The 12,018-nt window shown below is 40.4% G+C and overlaps 2 protein-coding genes across 4 annotated transcripts in view; one reads left to right on the plus strand and one right to left on the minus strand.

The window, feature by feature from the left end:
- ITGB8 (integrin subunit beta 8) overlaps positions 1-3,610 on the minus strand; it is a 79,003-nt gene extending 75,393 nt beyond the window's left edge. Inside the window, 1 exon segment of the mRNA XM_045793078.2 lies at positions 2,569-3,610. Within this exon segment, the coding sequence (XP_045649034.1) occupies positions 2,569-2,695 (127 nt within the window). The 5' untranslated portion in view covers positions 2,696-3,610.
- MACC1 (MET transcriptional regulator MACC1) overlaps positions 1-12,018 on the plus strand; it is a 311,257-nt gene that overhangs the window by 49,064 nt on the left and 250,175 nt on the right. The window lies entirely within an intron of this gene.

A 12,018-nucleotide genomic window follows, 5' to 3' on the forward strand; every position in this document is an offset into this window, starting at 1 on the left:
TAATATTACAGTTACAAAACAATGCTCATCTAGCTGATTGTTACTTAACAGAATAAATAGTTGATTATGCACAGAAGGTGAAATTTCATTGCCCTAATAGTTAACACTTCTTTAAAAATAAATGGTAATTTCTGAAATTTGTCACTCTTAAATTGCTATATAAAAATATAGGTAAAAAAAGATTTTTAACCTGTCAAAGTGAGCAAATGTAGAAATAATAGTGTTGCTACATTAACTCTTCAAATATTAACCACCAAGTATTCTTTAGTGTTTTCCAGTTACTCATTAACCATTTTATACTGTTATTGTTTCTCTAGTTGTCGGTGATTTCCACCAGGGAAAGTTGAAAAACATTTTTCTAGATCAGAAAAATGGTCAGATTTATTACCAACATCCCCCTTGCTCACCATATATTCATTATTAGAAGTCCACTCTGTATTTGGGACCTATAAATCCTACTTCAAAACTTAAACCCAAAGTTATGTTGTGCAGTTTATGGTTCCTTGTGTATGGCTTTATTGCCCTCAACATTTCCTTGGTGTAAACTACTGAGCAAGGGAACAAGATTTCTTTTGTAACTGATACCTAAGTTTCTATTCTGCTTTAAGCATCTAATTTGCACTGTGAAGACATATAATTTGAGACTTGTAGCTATATCATGAAAGTACAACAGTTTACGCTGATCTCTAATTTTCTGAGTTGTACTGGCTATAATTTAAATTTTTTGCATGATTTTAACTGCAACGCAAACCAGTATACATCAGAAACCTTTGTATATTGACAGCGACTGGGAAAAGGATGCCTTGTTCTGATTTCAGATAAGCATTCCCTTTTCACAACTGCAGGTGCAAGGGAGCCCATTCATAGTATTTTCTTCAAAAGACTTACAGTCATTTGGATGGAAATACAATGCTATTACATGAGAACTTGAGTGATCTTTACAAACACGATAAATATTTTTAAAGTACTGTTATTAGTAGTAAATTCTAGAGGCAAGTAGCACTTTTTTGTCTGTGTACTGGGGACAAAATATACTTTGCTGACACCGTCTTGATCATTTTACTCTTGTGTTATATGTGTGCGTGTTTACTAAATGTAGAAAAATACTTTGTCACATATTAACACAAGATGGAATTATACTCAGTGGAAAATCTTCAATCAATGGATAGTTCCACTGAAGAGATAATTGATAATGAATGTTACTATTTCCTTTGCCTTCAAATTTCACTTATTTTGATATAAACATATAAGCCAAAAAATAACCACAAGATAAAAATTTACTCTAATTGCTCTCATTTCACATAAATGGGTAAATCTCCCTTTGAAACAAACATTAGACTACTACATGTGCAACAAATGAGTGAAACTAGCTGGATGTTTCCATGTTAAACTCTACAAGATTATGACTTGATCATTTTTATTAGCTTCAGGCAGAAACATGGCACATCAATTCAAAGCATAAGGGAAAATTTTAGTCTACAAAACAATTACAACTCTACTTCAACAGGAGAGGTCAGATAAAGGTGCTAAGAGAAATTAAGGGCTTGATGACCAAACACAGGTAAAGCAAAATTGTTTTTAATTGGCAATACTCATTGCATTAGCAAAAATAAATGTTTGGCCTATATTTAAAACCAAGAAGAACTCATCCCAAATTGATGATTACTACTATTATTTACTGTATGTTTTACTGTTTGCTAACAATCCAGTACAGCCACCTTAAATTTGCTTGTAATTCAAAAGAGCCAACACACCTTTTCATACGCTATTTGACCTGAGCTTTTCTTGTGATTTAGGATGGGAGATACTCTCCTCATTTGTAAAATAAGAACAATATACATTATAAAGAAGTATCCTTTCCAAATCAAGGCAATTCTGATAGAAGTGGCTTGCCTGAATTGAAAGCTGTCAGTCCTGGTCTAGGTTTCTGTCTCAGGGTCTCAGTCTCAGGGGCTGATCTGACTGAGGGATTAATTAGCTAGTTTTTTTTGTTTTTGTTTTTGTTTTTTAAAGCTTAAAGACTATTTTGCAAGTGTGCTTAATTCATTCGGGCTGAGCACTATGATAGAAGAAACTTGAATGCAACCATCCTCTTCTTTCATGGACTCAAAACAGAAAACTCACTCCATTTTTACCAATGTACCCTGAGCCTTGAATCAAATGCTAGTGATAGGTGGATCCACAGGCAGAAAGATGGGGGACATCCTCAAAGATGCCTTCAAGGAGGATGCCTTTAAGGATGGAGCAGAACCCCTAAATTTGCTTATGTAAATATGACCTTCCACTCTTCCAAACTTCCATTCTATTACTACTTCCTCCCAAACCCCGGAGCAACACACAGAGTCTCCTAGTACAATTAGTTATTGCTGTCATTCCGGGGCGGAAATACTTGACACCTGGCCTCCCTCTGGCCGCCTGAATGGAGGACGCTGCCACACACCCGCCCTTCTGAAGTTCTCAGGGCAAATGGAAGCTGACATTGGGCCACTTACCTGGCCAGGATGTTCTTCGTCACAGCCCAAGACCTTTGGGGAAGAGAAGAAAACAAAAGAAAACAAAACAACTTACCACTCTGGCCCAGTCCAAGAACAACTAAAAACACCCAGGCCGCCCGAAGGAATGGGGCAGGACCTGGCCGGCAGTTTTGCAGGCAGACAAATGCGGCAGTAAAAAAAGCCAGGGCGGAGCGGCACATAATGCAAAAGCAGCCCGCACCGCGCCCGCCGCCTGGCTGCTATCCGGATGCGCGCTGGCGACTCCCGGGCGCACCTCGGGGCCCGCGGGCCAAGTGTCGCTAGGACGTTTCCCGCAGGCCCAGCAGGCGGACGCTGCGGCTCGCAGCAAGCGGTGCAGGTACGCTGGCCCGGACACCGCTTGGCATCTCAGGGCCCCCGAGGCCCTGCCAGCTTGGTTTGGCGGGTCCCGCGATCTCCGCAAGAAGCACCTCCTCTGACGGTCAATGGCCCGGGGCGGCGACGCGAGCGAAGGCTCAGCAGCCCGCTCTGGGACAAAGAAAAGAGCTTTTGTTTCTCTCCAGCCGATGGGGCTTCTGCTGCATAAATCAGCTTAGTGAACAGCCAAACAGAATCAAACCCAAACAAAGCCCGAAGCCTGGGGGAAAAACCAGCCTAAAGTACTATCACTGGGTGATGCTGCATCTGTGGGAGGGGACGCCAGCGAGGCCGAAGGGGAAAAAAGTCGATGGCGCATCAATCAGCGCGAGCTTCTTCCACAGGTGGGCAGGGAGGCCAATTCCACTTAGTTACAGCTTTGCAGCCTCCTCAGCTGAGCGGCGGGCAAAGTCAAAGCGGCAATGTCCTGGCTGCCGAGGGAGGAAGCGCGGGGTGCCAGCAGCTAGGGGAAACGGCTCCGGCAGCACCTAGAAGCCCCCGCAGGCGCCCGCAGACACACAGCGAGGCATAGCAGCTCCCCGCTTGGCCGGGAGTGGAGCGCACCGCCGCTAGCACAGGAGGGGAGGTTCCGCGAGGGTGCAGTAGCCCGGCCTTGCGGGGCGGGAGCTTCGTGCCCTCGTCCTTCTGGCCCCAGTGTGCGGCTCACGGCGTCCCGCCGTCCAGAACCCGGGCAGCTGGCGCACTCTGGGGTGCACCCCGCGAGGAGGCGAGGGAAGCGAGGCTGGCTAGGGGCGGGGGAGCAGTGGTCCTGCTCCGGCCCCCGGGTGGGGGGGCTTGCGAAGTGCTGATAGCAGGGCGCGCTCGGGGCCGCGAGTTGCTAGGAAACCGCCCCACGCTACCCAGCGCCTCGCCCCGGCCGCCTGCAGGCGCAGCGGCGGCTCCGGCGGCAGCAGCAGCAGCAACAGCTCGGAGCAGCGTGGGCGGGACATTGGTGAAGCATGAAGTCACCGCGGCCCACACTCGCTCTTTGTTTTGCTCACTCCAGCTCTTTTTCTCCCCCTTGGCTCTGATAGTTGTCATGCCCACCGTTAACAAGAGCTCCTGATGCGTAGCTGCGCAACAAGAATCGCTCCCCCTGTTCCCTTTTCCCCTCCTCGCCGAATCCCTACACCCCAATGCTCCCCTAGCCAGTATGGAGACTCGCTCAGTACTAATGGCAGCTGCGCACAAACCCCAGCCTCTCACCCGGGCACTCTGCGCTCCTTTGTTCCGAGATACTGCCCGGCAGCTGCAGCATACAAAGTAGAGCATGGGGGCCTCTCCCCGCCCCCAACACCCTCTGTTCCGCGGGTGCGCGCTGCCAACTTTGCTTGCAGATTTAGGAGCTCACCCTTTACCCCACCCCGAGACCGTCCGGCATCTCCCCAACACTTGGAGAATTGGTCCAGTCCGCAGAGGCCATACCCGGAGCTGCTAGCTGAAATTTCTCGCGCCTCCTTCTCCTCTCCGAGTCTGAGCCCTGGGCTGAACAGCCTTGTTCTTCCCAAGGTCTGGTGGTGGCTCTGGGTTTTGCTAGTAACAGTGGGTCTTTTGACCTTAAGCGTCACCTTTCCAATAAACGGAACAAAAAAGTTACAAAGTGCGGCGAAGCGAGAGAGAGAAGCTAAGGAGAGGAGGAGAGAGGGCGTTTCTGCCCGCTTGCAGCTCAGAAATTTAAGCTCAAAAACGGAGCGGGTATTAAGCTGGGCAACTATCGGAGAAGCCGCACGCCTCCTGGGATCCTGTCACTACCACTCTAGGCCGAGGGAGGGAACCCAGTCCCCCGGATTGAAAACAAGGCACTGTTTCCAATCTGAGACACAGTGATGGTTTTCTTTTTCCTCTAGGGGCAGGAGTGGTTCCCTGTGGTAAAGTCTGACCTCTCATTTTTCCACTAGCTGCCTGCCCGACGTCTTTCATAGGGTACCCTCCTCTTACAGGCATCAGACCAGTCCAGCCAGGTCAAGGTGAAATATGCGGGAGTTTCCCCTCTCCTTATTTGTTTAATAGTTTCCATCTCCATATTTGGAGTAAAAAAACAAGTAGGAGGCTTTGTCTGTCTCTTTCTCTCTCTCTTTTTTTCTGTTTTCTAATTGTTAACTGAGTGAATGGAAAGTACCTGGTTAATAAACCACAACATTGAAAACTCCCCCTTTTCAGGTGTGGACTGCACATTGGGACCCACAGAATTAGCTAAGCAAACCAAGAACCCAGCTGGAAAATTACAAGTGCCTTAGATCTACAAAGCAGGTCCTTTTGAGAGACCAAACAAATGTTTCAAACCCAAAAAGACTGATACTCTTAAACACAATTCACTATAGGCAATGTACTCTGAATAGATAATTAAATCTAGCTCAGCTTCTTAATTTCTTTCTTTGGTTCCAAGTTTAAACAGCTCCAGTTTTGCTTTCCGTGGTCCTAAAGGGAAGGCCTGGAAAGTGGCTGGGATGGGGGTGAAGACTTTAAATTTGAACACAAAAGGAGCATATTCAAGCTCTCATTAGTCCGTCTTCAATGGTGAAGAATGTGTATTTTCCAGAGATTATTTTACAGTCTTAAGTAATACAGCGACTGTTGAGACAGTGTAGTGTTACAATGAAGAAAAAAAGTCGATTCATAGTCCCTTTAAGGACGTGTGTATAAGTGCACTCTGTACTGTAAAGTGACTAACATATCAGAGTTTCACGACATATTTAAAAATCTAACTCTCTATGTTAGAAGTGTAAATAGCAATTTTGGTAGTAAATAAAATGTAAATTTATGTAAATAATAATGGATGTAGTTTTGTGACATTGAATAGGTATGCACTAATTTTTAATTCTATACATATCTTCTTTGACTTACAATGGGGTTATGTCTTTATAAATCCATCATAAGTTGAAAATACTGTAAGTTGGAAATGCATTTAATACACCTAACATACAAATACTGTAGCTTGGCCTAGCCTACCTTAAACACACTCAGAACACTCACATTAGCCTGCAGTTGGGCAGTATCATCTAACACAAAGTCTACTTTATAATGAAGTATTGACTATTCACATGAAATCTATTGACTACTGTATTGGAAGTGAAAAACAGAATATTTGTATGTGTACAGAATGGTTGTAGGTGTATTGGCTGTGTACCCTTGTGGTAGCATGGCTGAATGGAAACAGTGGCTAGCTGGTGCTGCCCAGCATGAGAGGTAGGTATCCCACCCCACATCACTAGCCTGGGAAAAGATTAACATTTGAATGCAGTTTCTACTGAATTCATACCACTTTTGTACCATTGTAAAGTTAGAAAATGGTGAGTCAAACTGTCATTTAGTCAGGGACTGCCTGTATTGTTAGATGTCTATATATTCTATATATTCTACATACTAGGCAAAAACAACTGTGTAATAAGAGGAATAAAACAGTTTGTAAATCTGTTGCAGGAAATTTTGGAGCCCTTTAAAAAGAAAGACTTCCATGTTTTGTTATATGAAACCCATGCAAATGCGTAGCAGGATGCCAGTTTTATGGAGTTGTTGAAGAATAATTACAGCACCATTTATCACCGCTTCCCAGTTGTAAAGAGGTTATAATTCCGGTTATCAAAATAAACTAAGACAGTATCCCAGCTGAGACTGTGATCCTGGCAAGTTATTTACAAACAAGTTATCTGTACATTTTGGGCTGTAAAGATAAAAGTGAATTCTCCTGAGCCCTGTGAATCACCCATAGGGTTTTCTTTCAGTAAATAAAATTAGGGCCCAGGAACAAAAGTTTGCTTTTTTCAGTAAGTGTCATTGGTCACCACAACTCATCCTTTTTTCTATAAGAAAATATGTAAGATACCGTGAAGAAATATGGTATTGTTATCTTCATCATAGTACCTGAAGAATTCTAGCAGAGAAAAAAAATGTTCCAAAAGATGGTTAGTTGATTAATTCCTGTTTCTATGATGTTCTGCTTTCTTGCTTTGAAATTTTTGACAGCTAATTTTTCATCATTTGTGGTAATGAGAGCAAATGAAATTCACAGATAGTCTAAAAATAACATTTTAGCTATTCATTCCAATCTTCCCTATCATCAGATTTTTTTTAGTTGTTAATAAGTCATAAAATTTAGATGAATTAAGTTTCTTCCCTGTTCCTTTGATTTCTCCTTAACCTTGATTTCCTGCTAACTCAGTTTATAGGTGAGAAATGAATAGGGTATAAATGGATAGCAGCAGTGAGAGAGACATATGAGAGACTGCTTCTTTCAGTGTGTATTCAGCCTTTAACTAGATTTTGTCCAAATTATTGACCTCATGGATACAGTTAAAACCATATGTACATGTTAATATTATATCTTTCTGAAGTTAGGATCAGATATTCAGTAGGTCATAAGCAGATGTTCACAAGTTGTCTGTAATCTTGTTTCATCTACAGCTCTAAGGAGATAATGATTGATCCAGTAAGTGGGATGTATTATTGTGACTATGACTTCTAGCTTCTTCCAGTGATAAAGAACATAAGCCACTGGGAGGTAGTTTTCACTGAAATATTATATTAGGTAGTGTTCCTCATACTGTGGACTGAAGACCGACTACAATATAATCATCTGTTGAGTGATTCCTTAGCTCTATTCCAGGAGTTTCTGAATTCATAGATCTGGTGTGTTATCCAGAAGTATTTATTACTATAAGATCCTCAAATGGTTCCTTAAGTACTGAGGTTTAAGAACCCTTCCCATAATAGATTAATACAGAAACTCCTCAAAGGCCTCTTGGGTGCTTATTGACAAACTCCAGTATCAGATGCAAAGTCAAAGAAAAATGAATTGCTGGAGCCAATGTCCCTTCCCAAGATATTCTATGAATGATAAACTCTGTGAGATGTTTTCAGAAACAGATTTCCATGACTAAGTTTGGGAAATGCTGGGTTAAAGTTAAGTAAAATCCTTTACTGGAGGATTTTCTAGAAACTTATACAGGCTACATGCAACTGGATTCTCCAAAGGAAGAACCCTTTTCCAGAGAACATTTCACAGACTAATTTCTATAAAGCACACTGCTAAATGAATCCTATTTTATGAAAGTAGAAACTAAAAATAAGGTTGGTGAGGAGACTGACCTTACTTCTTCAAGAGAATTATTGAGCAGACATAAATTAGAGCTCTGAGTCTTGTCCACTACCTCATATCAGTGATGACTTTTGGTTTCAAGTAACGGAGTCAGACTGTGACTGCCCTAAGTGAAAAGGGAAATTATTGGAAGGAAATTGGGAGCTCACAGAAGAGGCTGAGAGACCAGGATTGAACAAAGTCAAAAACCAAGGGAGGCATAAGCAGGGGCAGTAAGCACCCAATAAATAAGACTGCTTTTTGAATCATCCCTTCATGTTTGTACCACTTGCTCAAGATTCAGGATCCTGGCTGGAAATGTTGAATTTTCAGAACTTCAGTCACATGAGTCCCCTGGCCTTTTGGGGGTAGAGGGAGAGGAGGAGGAGCTCTTGCCTTTGGCTTCCTCAGTGGAAAATATAATACTCTTTCCCAACGAGATGGCACAAAATTGCATAGGGTGTTGAAGGGAGCCCTGTAAAGTGACAAATGCTCATCACTCAGATATTCTGACTTCCACTGGCTATTGCTTTGCATTACATTTGGATTTAAGGTCACAAAGAAGTTTTAATTTAACTACCCTGCCTACTAACTGATACTTTGGTTAGTAGTGTTAGTTATCTTCATGGGTACTTTTGAATGAAACATTTTCTATGTGCACAGTCTAATCCTAGCTTTCTGTTATTTTTCTATAAGCTGCAGTTGCCCACAGTGATAATAACTTTATTCAGATGTATTCTTCATTGGCTGCCTTTTCCTCCTCATTTCCCCTCTCTTCCCTAGCATTTTCTTGTCTCAGGGTCTTCTTCTGGAGGAACCTAACTAAGACAAATAATAAATGAGCCTGGAAACCACTCTCCAGAGTCCTCCACGTGTGAATTTGAATTTTATTCTTGTCTAGCTATTAGGCAACCCACAGAATAAAAAGTACAGGAGCTTTGGAGCCTGAAAAAAAACTGTTTGAATCTATACTTAGTAGCTGTAGAACCATAGGCAAATTATTTACCTTCTCTGAGGCTCAGTTTATTCACTTATGCACAACAAAATTAAAATAGCTACCAAAATTGCAAATTAAAACAATGAGATACCAGTATACTTCTATTGGAATGGTCAAAATCCAAACACTGACAACTGGTGAGGATACGGAGCAGTAGGAACCCTCATTCATTGCTGGCATGGAATGCAAGAGGTACAACCACTTTGGGAGAGTTTCATGGATTCTTACAGAACTAAACACACTCTTACCATATAATCCAGCAATTGCACTCCTTGGTATTTACCCAAAGAAGCTTAAAATGTATGTCTACACAAAAACCTACACGTGGATGTATATAGCAGTTTTATTCGTAATTGTCAACACTTGCAAGCAATCAAAATGTTCTTTCATAGGTGAAGGGATAAATAAACTGTGGTATATCCAGACAATGGAATATTATTCAGTGCTAAAAAGAAATGAGCTATCAAGCCATGAATAGATATGAAGGAACCTTAAATGTATATTGCTAAATATAATAAGCCAATGTGAAAAGTCTACATAATGTACGATTCCAACGATATGACATTCTGGAAAGGCAGAAGTGTGGAAATAGTAAAAAGATGGTTGCTAGAGTAAGGGGAGAGGAAATGATAAATTGATGGAGCACAGCGAAGTTTTGGGGTGGTTAACCAACTCCATATAATACTACAATGGTGGATACACATCATTGTACGTTCGTCAAAACACATAGAATGTAAAACATCAAGAGTGAACCCTAATGTAAACTATGGACTTTGGGTGATAATGATGTGTCAGTTTAGCTTCAGTCATTCTTTCAAGTGTACTGCTATGATATGGGATATTGACAGTGGGGAAGGCTACGTGTATCAGGGTGCTAAGAGCGTATGGGAACCCTCTGTACTTTCCATTCAATTTTGCTATGAACCTAAAACTTCTCTAGAAAGTAAAGTTTAGGGGTGCCTAGGGGGCCTAGTTGGTTAAGCGCCAGATTCTTAATTTTAGCTCAGGTCATGATCTGAGGGTCCTGCGATCCAGCCCCGCGTTGAGCTCCACACTCAACAGGGAGTCTGCTTCTCCCTCTCCCTCTGCCCCTCCCTCCGTTGTTTCTTTTTCTTTCTGTCTCTCAAATAAATAAATATTTAAAAAAATAAAAGTAAATTTTATATAACATACACACACAAAACTACCGAATAAGATTATTGTGAGAATCAAAGGAGAGATCATATATGAAACATGTTAGAATTCACCATATATTCTACAAACAGTTTTTGCGATGGCAATTTAGATTATTTAAATTTCACAATATAAACAACACTGAAAATACATACTTTTTTCAAGACTTGCAATTTGTCATAAAAATACCATCAAATATCTTTGGTTTTGAAGAATATATAACTTTCCTTTTCTGGTAACTGTACAATTCTTTACCCACATTAGTAGATGTAGTAAGCATGACTTAATATAGATGCCTGTAATCCTAGCATTTTTTATGATGGTCTAGTTTTATGTCTTCTTAATCAAACAAAATTGTTCTGCAATCTTTTCAGCCTGAAGTCCTCCGTGTACAGTTTGACATAAAACTGTATGAAAACCTCGCTTATTTGTACGTGACAGGGACAATATACTTAACTGCCTTTTCTTTAAAATCCAACATGTTAAAACTTATATATAGTCAGGAGGGCAATATGAATATGTAGTGTATTTTAAATGTTATTGCTTTATTGCTCATTGCTCTAAATGGATAGCAATGTTAAGGACCCACAGCTGGTTTTCCCAAATAAAGGTATCAGCAGATATTAAAAAGACAACATTTCACCGTTGACATAGTTCATCTGTTGAGCCAGGATGGTATGTGGACTGATTTGCACATCATTACACAGCTAAAGGCCTTTCTGAACTTCAATAACTCAGAGTGAGCCCACCACTAAAATTTTCCTTTTCAGCATTTTCTCATGATCACATAGCCTCTGGAGAATGAAGTCACTACAAAATTTAAATTATTCTAATCAGATTCACATGGCATTTTTATACTTGGAATGCTTCCATTCTCAGCCCCCTTCTCCAATTTCAAAATTACTTCATGTTTCACCTTGAAGAATGTGACCTTTTAGCATAGTGAGGAAATTCTTTGTAAATTAGGCACAGGATATTCAATTTCAACATTCACTTAACAAATATGTAAATATTTATTGAACATTTGCTATGTGTAAAGTGATAGAGCCTATGGAAAATATAAGCATCAGTAAAATCCAGTCCTTTTCTCAAAGATATTTAATCTGATTTGGAAATAATATGTAATGACAAAAGATGACTGAGTTGGTAAATAGAACAGGTCAGAAATAGACTCTAACATCAATAATAATTTAATATAATGCAAACTATGCCTTGAAAATTGATGGAGAGGGAATAAATAATTCAACAAATGGTATTGGGATAATTGTTAGCCATTTGGAAAAAAACAATATTAATTTAGAAACTTACTGTATATCCAAATACATTCATGATGGATTGAAGGGCTTATGCGTAAAACTACAAATCTATTTCTATTTTTTTCTGATACTCGCATTAAATTTCTTTCTAAAATGTAAAGATTATTTATCCAATTTCAAAAGAACAAATCAGCAAATCTGATGGTGACTTCTTTAAAACTTAGGTGTTTATACATACTTCAGAAAAGGGTATAAATAATACCATAGACTGTGTTCATACAATCAATAAGAAAACTACAATAGATTAATAGATTCTCTACAGTAGATTAATGTGCAACCCTAATTTCATGTCTGGGAAGTTAGTCCTCTAAAGATTCAGAAATATAAGAAAATTGTTTATAAAGATGCACATTTCAGTATGATATAAAATAACAACAAAAAAGTGCAATGATATTTTTGGTCTTTTGAACCCTTTTCAAGCTAAAGCAGCAGAGAAGATTATCAAGGGATTTTGTTTTATTTTGTTTTCTTTTTTTTTTTTTTTTTGTAAAGATTTTATTTATTTGAGAGAGAGAAAGAGCACAAGTAGAGGAAGCAGCAGAGGGAGAGGGAGAAGCAGACACCCTG

This window comes from Ursus americanus, chromosome 3 (assembly GCF_024610735.1).
Source record: "Ursus americanus isolate L20-20 chromosome 3, mUrsAme1.1.p, whole genome shotgun sequence".
In the NCBI taxonomy this organism is placed as follows: Eukaryota; Metazoa; Chordata; class Mammalia; order Carnivora; family Ursidae; genus Ursus; species Ursus americanus.